At 39.4% G+C, this 13,406-nt stretch overlaps 1 protein-coding gene across 1 annotated transcript in view; it reads right to left on the bottom strand.

The window, feature by feature from the left end:
• Positions 1-13,406, bottom strand: part of ANTXR1 (ANTXR cell adhesion molecule 1) — a 274,861-nt gene that overhangs the window by 226,657 nt on the left and 34,798 nt on the right. Inside the window, exon 3 of the mRNA XM_003413659.4 lies at positions 11,916-11,987. Within this exon, the coding sequence (XP_003413707.2) occupies positions 11,916-11,987 (72 nt within the window). The remainder of the gene's footprint in view (positions 1-11,915; positions 11,988-13,406) is intronic.

The raw sequence follows: 13,406 nt of genomic DNA, 5'->3' as shown, positions 1-13,406 counted from the left end.
CTTGGACAGGTTATTTTTCCAGAAATGCTGAGCAGGAAGGAGTTATTGTGTGCACAAGGGATATAAAGTCATTACTGGATCACTAGACCACTGCAGACTTTAAAGAGACAAACTGAAAAGGGGTTAGCTTGAGCCCGCCCTGGCCTGAACTGCTAATGCTTCTCAAGTGGAGTCTTTAACACCGAGTAGCTTGGACTTCGGGAAACGTTTTATCGGTGCTCCACTATTGGACCACACACTTAGCTGCCCAGGTCAGTAACTGGAAACCTTCCCTGACCCTCTACCTTACTCTTCTCTCCCTTCAGCTCCCCATGGAATCCATAATCAAATTCGGTTGGTTCTACTCCAAACATATCTTGAAACTGACTTCTTCTCTATCTCTTCTGCAATCCTATGGTCCAGGCCATCACTTCTTGCTTAGACCACTGGGACAGTCTCCAGCTGTCTTTCAATTACCCTCTTGCTCCTTCTTCCATTCATTCTACATGACTGCCAGAGCACTCTTAAAACACATGTCAAAACATGCCATTTACTCCTCTTCTCCAAACTCTTCAATAGCAGCCCATCACACTTGGGATAAGATCCCAAGTCCTTGCTATGGCCTCCTAGGGTCTACAGGGGCTGGCTCCTGCCTCCTTGTCTAGCCTCACCTGGCACCACTCTCCCCAACTCTTTGCACTTTAGCCACATTGGTCTTCCTAAGCTCCTTTCTCCAACAGGTCCTTCACACCGGTAATCACCCTTGCCTGGAGATCAGGGATGCTTTTTTACCCAGCTCTTCACCAGGCTAACCCTTACCAAGTCTTCAGCCCCAATTTAGTGTCATTACTCAAAGTAGTCTTCCTCGACTTCCTCAATTCAAGTTAGTTCTATTAGAATTTCTCACGACACTACGTCCTTGTTTTTTTCTTTATTGCACTTATGACATTTTATAACTAATAATATTTGATTGTGTAATTATTTGTTTTTCTTTTAATTGCAGATTTTAAACTCTATGGGGGCTGAAGCCATGTCTGTTTTGTTCCCCACTGTATCTTCAGTAAGGAGCCCTTGCGGCACAGTGGTTAAAGTGATGGACTGCTAACCAGAAAGTCCGCGGTTCGAAGCCAAGAGCAGCACCTCGGGAGAAAGATGTGGCAGCCTGCTTCCGTAGAGATTTACAGCCTTGAAAACCCTGTGGGGTCGCTATGAGTCAGAATCGACTTGACGGCAGTGGGTTTTTGAGTGTCTTTGGTGTCTATCGTAGTGCCTGGAATATAACAAGCCTTCAAGAAATATTACTGAAGAGGTAAGGGAAAAACCTGAAAGTTCCCATGTTAATCATCCTGGGAAGAGGCCAATCCTGGGAGCAGGAAATGAGGACTTAAGTGGGCCTTGAGATGCAGTGAGGAAAAACTGTTTTTCCTGGGGCCGAGGACCCTTGTGCCTGAGCCTAAGGCATGGAGATACCTGGAGCTTTCCAGCTGTGTGAGAGGAGCTTCACTTGGCTTTGCTGCAGGAGGCCAAGCAGGCGCTGACCTGGTAACTGACCCTTGGGCGGATCTGGGCCCGAGTGGTGGTTGTAAACCACTTCCTGCGTTGTACTTCCTTTACATTAGCCCTCACATTTCAATTAAAGAACCCCAAACCAGTTGCTGTCGAGTTGGTCCTGACTCCTGGCAGCCCCATGTGTGTCAGAGTAGGACTGTGCTCCACAGGGTTTTCAGTGGCTGATTTTTCAGATTTTTTTTTCTTTAGATTCCCAGGATTTTCTTCCAAGTTGCCTGTGAGTGGATGAGAACCGTCAACCTTTCAGTTAGCAGCCAAGCACTTAACTGTTGTAAATGTGGTCTTATTCTTTGGCCCTGGACTATGAGGTCTGGGATATTTTGGTAACACTAAAACTAGAATATTGTGTTAATAAGACTGAAGCTTAAGGGTAAGCAGTGAAAAAAAAAAAAAAAAAAGGCACATTGGGGGTGTGGAAAAGTTCCTTGGCTTCACTGTATTTTTTTTTTCCCTGCCAGATAAAGTCTGGGAACGGGGGTGTTTTTTCTAAGACTATTTCCTTTTCTTCACAAGTATTTTCTTGGTACCAGAATAAGCAAAGGCTGCTTGGGAAAATTTCCTTATCCTTGATGCTTTGTGTCTGGAAGATATGAACTCATTAGTTCCAGCTATGAGCACAACTGCCCTCCACCCCCATACACCACCCTTACTTCTCAAAAGATCAAATAACTTTATGGCACCATCTCTCTGCTCCCTGCCCCTACTCTACACACCCACAACATCTAAGCTAACAAAACTGAAGGCTTCATGGGAATTGTGAGTCTGTTTTATTCCTGGGACACTGGAGCTATCAAGACTGGTCTATTCTTTAAGCTCTCTTAGACACTGAAGAAAATTGGGAGAAAGATCTTTTAAAGAGTTGATAAGAACTTTTCTGAGGATTTCGTTATTACCAAATGAAATGCTATCTTCATGGGAAATTAGAGAGGCTGGGAATTCTATGAAGTCTATACACAGGTGTCGATATTAACTGTAATATTTTATTTTGTAAGCTGGGTAGTAGGTAAGGGGTGCTCATTATCTTTTTTTTTTTGTATACTTTGTTATACCTGAAATGTTTAATAATTTTAAAAAGTTGTTGTGGGTACATAAAAGTTAATCCTGGAGTTCATAAGGAGACATTCAGAACCTACCAAAAACAAACCAAAAAAAAGCCCATTGCCGTCGAGTCGCTTCCGACTCATAGTGGCCCTAAAGGACAGAGTAGAACTGCTCCATATGCTTTCCAAGGCTGTAAATCTTTATGGAAGCAGACTGCCACATCTTTCTCCCTCGGAGGGACTGGTGGGTTCCAACTGTTGATCTTTTGGCTAGCATCCGAGCGCTTAACCACTGACAGCGCTAAATCCAGGGCTCAACAAGTCACCCACACTGGAGGCCAAGAGCTTAAGAGACAGGTGTTAATTTCAATGGACAAGACTGTTCCTTCAGTTGTGGAGCTGCCAACGCTGGGATTTTTTTTTTTTTGTTAGGTCACAGAAAATTGGTTGGTTTTTGCTGTCTAGCTTCTGATATGAGAACTTTACTATTCTTTAATTCTGTTGACTACTTCTGAAATTTGCCTTGCTGCCTTTATCCTGACAAGAAGAATGCTTCTGGATGTTGCTCTGTCGGCTTTTCATCTTGATTGGTACCTGCCACAGGAGGGTACTAGGTGAGGAAGGGAAGTAGCATTTCCTGAGCATCTATAATGTGCCAGGGTTTGTGTTGGGTGCTTTCCACGCGTAATTCACAAAAGCCTGACAACGATGCCACATGGTAGGTACTGTTATCTCCATTGTGCGTATGTGAAAACAGATTCAGAGAGCAGCATGCACGTGGAGGCGGGGCCGGGATTAGAATTTAGACTGGGTCCTGGTCCAAAGTTTGGATTCTCTCTACTGCATCTGTGGTTCCCAAACTTAGCATGTGGCAGTGAACTGAATAGTAGTACACAGGACAAATACAGATTTTTCTGCAACATAAACTGTGCTTCAGAATTTGAGAAAGAACTCAATACGATTTTTGCATAAAATCAAATACTGATATAGAATTCAAAATGCACATGTGTTTTTAAGATAAAAAGACTTTGAAGAAATTTTTTGCTTTCAATGAGCTACACCCTAGGACCTTAGGACTCTCACAAATCAGTCTGTTTCAAGAACTGCTGCATTGCTCCAAGGGGTGTTTTTTTTTTTTTTTTTTTTTTTAACCACCATTGGAATTCAGCATGGAGAGCCCTTAGACAAATCTCCTCAAGAGACCTTGTCTTGAGTGCTCTTGTCTGGAAGAAGTCTTGCTAGAACAATCAGACAAAGGAAACAATAATTCTTATCTGGTCTCAGGCTGAAGTCGAATTTTCTACCCATTCATTATCCCTCTGTTGAGGGATATCGACTGACCAAGTGTTAAACACTTCAGAAAAGGATACGAGCCAGGGAGAGCTGGAGACTCATTCTTTGAATTACTGGTGGATTTATGCTGTAATGATTTGAGGTGGACTTTGTCCAGGAGAATTTTGGGTGATTCCTTAGCTGTTTGTTAAAACCCCAACAACAATCACAATAACAACAACAAAAACCCAAAACCAAACCAGTTGCTGTGGAGCCAATCTGACTCCTGATGACCCCATAGGTGCTGGGGTAGAACTGCATTCCCCAGTGTTTTCGATGGCTGTGCTCTTCTAAGGTGCCTCTGGGTGGATTTGAACAAACCACCTTTCGGTTAGTAGCTAATGTTTACTAAACAATTACTATGCGCCTGGGCATTGTTAATCCTCTCAACAATTCTATAAGGTAGGGACTATCACTGCACCAGAAACCCTGGTGGTGTAGAGGTTAAATACTATGGCTGCTAACCAAGACGTCTGCAGTTCGAATCCACCAGGCGCTCCTTGGAAACTATATGGGGCAGTTCTACTCTGTCCTATTGGGTCGCTATGAGTTGGAATCGACTCGACGGCAGTGGGTTTTGGTTTGTATCATGGCACTCGGCGTAGTGGTTAACAGCTCAGCTGCTAACTAAAAGGTCGGCAGTTTGAATCCACCAAGCCACTCCTTGGAAATCCTATGGGGCAGTTCTACTCTGTCCCATAAGGTTGTTATGAGCCAGAATCAACTCAACCGCAAGGGGTTTGGTTTTTTTGTTTTGTTTTGTTTATCACTGTACTCATTTTACAGATAAGACATGGACGCATAGAGGGTTAAGAAACTTTCCCATGGACTCAGGCCACGTGATATTATCTGTTAATCAACAGGGCAAGAGAAAAAACAAACACGCTCCTCTATTTTTCTTAATTTTGCCATTCAAGTCCTCTCACAACTAAACAAAGATTACCTCAAAATGGAGTGAGTCTAGGTTCTTTCAAGCACTGAATAGCTGGACTCTTTTTTTCTCTCTTGTTATTTTTAAATTTAGAAAGGGCTTTTAGAACTGCCTCTCTTGGTAAAGACGGCCTGTAATTATTCTGCTCCAGGAATCAAGCGATGTGTTCAGGGTCTGTCATTTTTCCCTGTGACACTAATGGCGAAACCACACTCTCAATCAAACCCAGAAGATGACTGAGAGGGATACAGAGATGTGGTCTCTTGGTTTCCACTCAGCAATCCGAGCCAAGAGTTCTTGGCTTTCTCTCCAACTCCTTCAGCAGTAAGCAAGATACTTAACCTCTTAAACCTAACTGGGAAATGCTGATGCTACCCTTCACATCCTTTTCGAGGAGTCAGGAGTATCTTTAAGTTGAAAATTTTCAACGGAACATGAAGATGAAATGTGTAGGCAGCATATCCTTTCAGGGAACTGTTTTCTTGAAGAACTTGAGGAGGGTTTTGGTGGTGAGCTAGGTATGCCTGGATTTGTTTTTAATTTAAAAAGTGCATATAATAGTAAAATTGTGAGAAACCCTATAGTATAGTGGTTAAGTGCATGGACACTGAGGTCATGCTGTTTGGGTTCAAATCCAGGTTCCTATACTTTTACAGTGGAGTAACCTTGAGCATGCTCTGCCTCAGTATCCCCATCTATAATAATCCATATAGTAAATAATGTAATTCTTGGAACAACCTTATATGGTAGGAGCAATTATTTTCCCTTATTATAGATGGAGAATGTATTCTGGCTTATTGGTAATTATCGTTAGGTGCCGTGGAGCCAATTTTGACTCAGAGCGACCCCATGTGACAGAGCAGAACTATCCCATAGGGTTTTCTAGGCTGTAATCTTTACAAGATCAGGTCACCAGGCCTTTCTCTCACAGAGTCACTGGATGGGTTTGAACTGCCAACCTTTTGGTTAGCAAACAGCCAAGTGCTTGACCATTACGCCACTGCTGGGAGGGGGCTCTTTGTAGGTGTAAACGTCCCACCCTACACTGCCTTAATAACCCCTGGTCTAGGCCTGGTGTCCCTATATCCTTCTTCATGATTATCTCTCTTGTTTAAGAAGATCTTTCAAATAAATTGTGTTTTAATTTACTTCAATTTTAAAACCAAGCCAGAAAAAGAGAAGTAAAATAGAAGAAGCAGAAGGAAGGAATTAATAACAATAAAAGAAGAAAATAATGAATCATAAAACAAAAACAAATACACAAAATAGAAGTAGTGAATTCAAGAGACAAACCACTGGGTAATTTGAGTGAGGAAATAAGAGAAAAAAATCCTTTTCATGAATATTGGAAAAGGGGTATAACTGCAGATACAGGAGAGATTTAAAAAAAATTTTTTTTAAGCTATAAATTTAAAATATCAATACAGTGGTAATTCCTATCACTTCTCAATGTAGACAACATGATTAAAACAATAATCATATAAGAAAATGAGAATAGTCAAAAAACTATTCAATATGGTTTAGGCTTAGATGGCTTTTCTCTCCCAAACCTTGAACAAACATATACTTAGTTGTTATTCCATAGTATATGGAAAAATCGCCAATTTATTCTCCCAGACTCACATAATCCTTTTACCCCGAACCTGACAAACCAAACTAAACCCATGTTGTTGAGTCGATTCCGACTCATAGCGACCCTACAGGACAGAGTAGAACTGCCCCACAGGGTTTCCAAGGCTGTAAATCTTTATGAAAGCAAACTGCCACATCTTTCTCCTGTGAAGTGGCTGATGAGTTCGAACTGCTGACCTTTTGGTTAGCAGCCGAGCGCTTAACCACCAGGGCTCCTTAAACCTTACATAAAAAAAAAAATACATAGATAGTATGAAATAAAACTCCAGAATACTCTTAATATTAAATATCTGTAAGTAATGGCACCCAGTTTATATGAAGTCAAATCCAGAGGTATAATAAAGGAATAAGGAACCATGATAAATAAAATTTATTCCAAGAATGTAAAGTTAGTTTTTCATTAGGAAATCCTTTGATTTAAAGTTTTCACCTTGATAGCTCTAAGGAAATAAGAATATAATTATTCTGATATAGCAAAAGAGCAATTAATAAAACTTAACATTTATTTCAGATAAAAGTATTTAATAAACTTACAATTAAAGAATCATTCTTTAATGCAGCAGATAAAATATCATTTTTATCCAATAAAGTGTATAACGGTGAAATACAAATCATTCCCATTAAACTCTGAGAATTTCAGCCAATGTAATTAGACAGGCGAAAAGATAAATATTAGAAAAGAAAACAGAGTTATCATTAATTAGAAATAATACAATCGTTTTATTGGAAAACCATTCTAAAATTAGCTGGAAAAGTTTTTGAACTAATAAAATGGTGAGATAAATAAATCTACAAAACCAGTAGTTTTCCCCAAAACTAAGGTTTCTTAATCTTTTTGGGCAGGGTGAGGGGTGACATCATAGGCCTATTTAAGAGTCTGATTCAAACTACAAGTCTCTCTATAGAAAACCACAGCAACATGCAAATTTTTGTAAACCAAATTGTGGAGTTCAATAGAAGCTTGTGGACCCCAGATTATCGATTCAATGCTCTATAGTAAACGATAACAGTTTAGGAAGGAAAAAAAAAAAACAAACTAATTTACAATGGAAGCAAAACTTCCAAATACGTAGGAAAAAATGACACTATGAGACTGATGCAAAGAAAATAACAAAATCTTACTGAAGGACATAAAAGAGAAGTGATTTATCATATTCTTAAGTAAGAACATAGATATAGCAAAAATGCAAAGCCATTGTTGCTCAGGTTAATCGGTACTTTCATACAAGTCAAACGACAATCCCAAAGAATATTTTACAACATAAAATATATACATATATTTAAAATGCACATGGTACAAAAACACTAAAGACTAGGGAGATTTTTGCTCAAGATTAATAGTGATGAAAAACTGGTCCTACAGATATTAAAACTGATTGAGACAGTGTGGTCACAGTGTAGGAACAGACAGAAAACCAGTGCAACAGAATAGAAAACCCAGCAATGGACCCAAGTCTATTAAAGAGTTTAATTCTTCCAATTGGTAGTAAAAGATCATTCACCAAACTGTGTTAGAAAAAACTGGCTAATCTTTTGGGAAAAAAAAGTTGGATCTTGGCCTTATACCTGACATCAGGATAAATTCTAGAAAAAAATCATGATTTAAATATAAAAAAATTAACTTATAAAAATACTCTAAGTAAAACCATTGCCACTGAGTCAATTCCGACTCATAATGACCCTATAGGACAGAGTAGAACTGCCCCATAGGGTTTCCAAGGAGCGGCTAGTGGATTCAAACTACTGCGCTCTTGGTTAGCAGCCGCGCTCTTAACCACTGTGCCACCAGGGCTCCACTCTAAGGAAAGGTAGCATAAAAATGACAATGGTGGCCCAAACACAATTATGAATATCAATGCTAAATTTATGAATAAAATATAGAATATAGAGTTTGGCAATTTAGATCTACATCAAAAGAATAACATAACACAACAAGCATGATAAAAAATTCAAGAACAGTTAAATATTAAAAAAAAATCTTTTTAATGCATTTGGTGGATTAGTAGGTCAAAGAAAAAAATATGACTGTCTTAAGAGATGCCAAAAATGCATTTGTTTAAATTGAACACCTACTCCTATTCCTGATTTCTTTTAAAGAACTAGCTGGCCTTCTCTGACATGATCTCATTTCCAAATGATGAAACATTTGGAGTATTTCAACTAAGATCAGGAATAAGACTATCCATGGACTTTGCAGGGAACCATCTACAATAGCTAACACTGATATAATTTATTCTAATAGTATTTAAATTAACATTAGGCACTCTCTTTTGCTAATGAAGTGACCCGCAAAATTTGTTACAATTAATTGTTTGGCAAACTGATGCTGTTACGTAGTCTTGGAAGAACAACATGATATAATGCAAAGTGCTTGAGTTAGGCAGAATCCAGAATCAGAATGCTGGTTCTGCCATTTACTGGCTATTTGACCTCAGTAAGTTACCTAAACTCTCTGTACCTCAGTGTCTTTATCTGTAAAACTGAAGTAACAGCAGCCAAGATGGAGTAAGCTTGCTACTGCTTCTCTCTCCTGCTGATTACAACAAAAAACTCTGGACAAAATAAAAAAGCAACTACCTGGGGACTCTGAAAAATAAACAAAGCCTGTGGATTGGGGAAGAGAGTCAAAATCTGGAGAAGTGACCCATACAAGGTTGAGTTTCCAGGATTTTTTTTTTCCCCTTCTTTTCTCTCATAGCTTTAACCTGAAGGTGGGCACTGGTCACATGGCAATAGCCTTAGACCTCACCTAAGACTCCAAGAAACCACCCATGCAACTGCAAAAAGAGGCTTCTGTGATTCAAAGAGTGTCGGGGGAATCCCCATTTTTTTTTCCCTTGTATGACTCCTGGCTTTGCCTCAGTGGCGAACTGCATAGCAGCAGTGTGGGTGGTCAAAGCTCCAAGAGAAGCCCCGTTTTTCTTGTTACAGGACCTGGAAAGGGGCCATCTGTGGGCCAGGTAGCACACAGGGACTCCTGGAGAGGAGAGAGCTGGAGAAGGGGCTCTTTGTATGAAGCTGTGTAAGTCCCATGCTCATCACTGAGCTGCACACCCAAAGCAGCTCAGCAAAGGCTTTGAGAACTGAAGTAACACTGAAACCACCACCTACGGAAGGACAGACAGAACTTCTGGTTTGAATCTAACCAGGGTGATTGCCTACTAAAGCAAAAAAAAAAAAAAAAGAAAAGAAAAGAAAATCAACATTCTCCAGAAACTTGAACACATCTCAGAGTCTAAACAACATAATATTCAAAGTAACCAGGCTATAATCTAAAATTATTTGACATACTAAGCACTTAGAAATGTTAACAATTTTCAACGGAAAAGATGATTTAAGATGCCAATCCTGAGATGTTAAAGTTACCAGACAAAGACTTTACAGCAGCTGTAATAACTATGAGGTGAAGATAAACACACTTGAAATGAATGAAACGATAGAAGTTTCCAGCAAAGAAATAAAAACTTTAAAAAGAACCAAATGGAAATATTAGAACTAAAAAACTGAATTTTTAAAATCTGCAGTAAAAAATTCAGGGGATGATCTCAACAGCAGAATGAGATGACGGAAGAAAGGGCTAATGAACTTGAAGATAGACCGATAGAAACTATCTAATCTGAAGAATAGGGAATAAAGATTTTAAAAATGTACAGAACTTCAGGAACTTCTGGAAAAACATCAAAAGGTCTAACATTTGTGTCACTGGAGTCCCAGAAGGAGAGGAGAAACGATTGTGCAAAAAAATAAAAAAGTAAAATAATGGCTACGAACTCCCCAAATTTGATGAAAGACATAAATTTATAGATTCTAGAAGCTCAGTGAAGTTAAACTAGGATAAACTCAAAGAAAACCATGTCTACAGCCCCACAGATGTCCCTCATGGGTGCTTGTGGACCATATCACTTTTAAACATAGTGGAGAAAGTGTCATTAATGTAGGAAAAATGTCATCTCCACTCCCCAGTATATCATCCTAATTATGAATAAATGACAAGTCTCCATTTTGCTAGTTTTCATCTGCAAGTAAAATGTGGTGAAGCCCAAACTAATATTTTTGTTAAGCAAGGACTAACTAATTCTTTTATGTCAAAAATATTTTTCCACATCTGATTCAAATGTCCTCTTATTTCATGGTACCATAAACCTTTCCTTTCTAGCTCCTTCCTTAGTAATTATGCATACTATTTCACCTTCTTATCTCTCTCACAGTGCCCTTATATGTCTGAAATTTTAACTCATATAATAAATCTAATTAAATAAAAGAAAATATAACCTGCAAGAATTTTGTTTGTTAACATTTTTCTTCAAGTTAGCAGACTGTCACCAATCAAATATAAGATTTATCTTAATGTAATTTAGTCATTTATAAAATTTCACAACCATGAGGGACTTCTACCAAAAGTCATCACAGAGTAAATGGGCAAACGCAAAGGTCAAGGCTTTAGTTAAAAGAGGGAACTACTAAATTTAAATGACTGACAGGTCAAAGCTGGCACCAAGGCACAAATCTCAAAACTACCCAGGAAGAAGCTCAGTAAGTGCTGCCTGGGGTCTTAAAAATTTGCGAATGGCCACCCAAGATACAACAATTGGTTTTTGTTTACCTGGAGCAACAGAGGAAGAAGGGGACCCAGAAATTGGAGAAGGAAACGGACTGCAGGTCTAATTGCCTCCATGAACTATTAGCTCCTTTGCCATAAGACCAGAAAAAATGATGATGCCCAGCTACCATTACTGAACATTTTGATCAAGGACCCAATAGGTGGATCTTCATCAAAAGGAGGAAAAAATGTGGAACGGAACTTCAAATTCTTATAAAAACCAGACTTACTGTATACATTGAGATTGGAGGAGTACCCGAAAATATTGCCTGAAACAACTTTAAACCTTGGACAGAAACTATACCAAAAAGTCATCTTTAAACTAAACAGATTAGTTCAATTAATAAAGGATGTGTGCCTTGAACATTGTGCCCTTTTAAAAAATTATCTATATGACATCAGGAAACCCTGGTGGCATAGTGGTTAAGAGCTAGGGCTGCTAACCAAAAGATCGGCAGTTCAGATCCACCCAGGGCTCCTTGAAACTCTGTGGGGCAGTTTTACTCTGTCCTGTAGGGTTGCTGTGAGTCGGAATCGACTCGATGGCAATGGGTTTGGTTTTGTTTTTTGGTTTATATGAGATCAAATTGACAACAGGAACTCTAGAGCATAGATGAGAACCTTAAGGGGCAGAGAGTCTAAGTTAATGGTGGTGAAACAATATAGGCAGAGATAGTGAGAATGGTGACATAATATATAGTATGTAACATTGTCATTGAACTGTACATGTAAAAATTGTTGAACAGGCGTATGTTTTGTTGTGTACATTTTCATAAAAAAATATCCAGGAAAAGATGGAGTTTTTAATGACAGGGATGGGGAGCATCCTTACCTGTCTTCTGTTAGCTTCATTAAGGTTGTTCCTCGAGTAGAAAAGACGATGAAGGACATTCTTAGCTGTGGGCTGGAAAGGAAAAGAAACTCCATTAGCGCAGATAGAATGACACTGTGGAATGGCATTCTTTTCCAGAAGTCTGACTTATTCTTCCTGTAATATCATGGAGGCCAAAGCTGAGGACCTAGAATGGAAAGGAGGACTCCAAAGCTGGTGTCTCAAGTATTTACTCAGCAGAAGACTTAAAGCTGTGAACCAAAGAGAAGATCTGTTTTGTCTTCCGGGGGTCTGTTTCTGACTTGACACTGTTGGCCAAGAAGAGTTGATTACAAATAAGAAAGCCTAAATTCCTCACTGCTCTGTGCTCTGTTTGAAGAAATGTGTCCCTAGGAAGGTAAAGATCTGCATGAGTGTCTATAAAAATGAGGACCCTGATAGACAAAATTTGACAGTGTCTCCACAGGTAGCCTGGTTTATCCTGTAATGAAGAGGTGTCTGAGGCAGTTACAGTGTGATGGCGGCAGCCATTAAGATCACACAATGAACTCCCTTTGCTAGGAAAATAGGATCTTCACCATCTTTTAATTTTTACTTGGCTTCCCAAGGAGGTTATCCTAAAAGGAGAGAATGTGCTCATCAGCCACAAGATTATCCATTCCACTTGGTATTTATACTTATAATAATTAATGAATAAATTGGCCTAGTTTTTTATGTCTGTGTCCAGGAGCTTTGTCAATATAAAATCCACATCCGAGGTGACAGGACTACTCTCAGTTGAGGACCAAACATGTTTCTCAGTTTGCAGGACGGACCGTCAGACCGAAGTGGACTCACCAGTGGAATGCTATCTTCTGGGGCTCTCTCTGGGTGGCCAGGTGGTTCATTCCTGATGGCATCCACCTATTTCTTCACATTGCAATAACCCTCATACCTAAGCTGTCTCTAAAACTTATCGTTCCCACATCCAAAAATGTTTCTCAAACCTGCTGCATTTTTTTCATCTCTTAGCTTAGGACCTTGTCCTCAGTCTCCTGCATCTGGCAATTGTTTCCCAGCTGATGTCCTTGCCTACCACCATTCCTTACACCAATTAATTCTCCAAACTGCTGCCAGAATTGTTTGCATAAAATATAAATCAGATCTTGTCACTTCTCTGCTGTAAACCCCTATTCCCCCAGGATAAAATCTACATTCATTATCATATGTTCAGTTCATCTTTGAAAACCCTTAGCATGGGGTTTAATACTTGGTAGGAGCTCGAGAGCTCAAGCAATAGCTGGTGAATTAAGCTCTGGGCTTTTGAAACCAAGCTCAGTTCTCTTTCCATGACACCAGGCTGCCTGCTAACTCCTCAGCAGTCCTGGGGCAGCTTGACACCATTTTTCAAATGATAATCATAATGATGAGACTAATGTAATAATGGGCAACCTTACTGAGTGCTTACTATGTGCCAGACGCTAAGTGATCTACATGTATTATCTCATTCAA

Source organism: Loxodonta africana, chromosome 15 (genome assembly GCF_030014295.1).
Source record: "Loxodonta africana isolate mLoxAfr1 chromosome 15, mLoxAfr1.hap2, whole genome shotgun sequence".
In the NCBI taxonomy this organism is placed as follows: Eukaryota; Metazoa; Chordata; class Mammalia; order Proboscidea; family Elephantidae; genus Loxodonta; species Loxodonta africana.
This window is presented reverse-complemented; position numbering and strand designations above follow the sequence as displayed.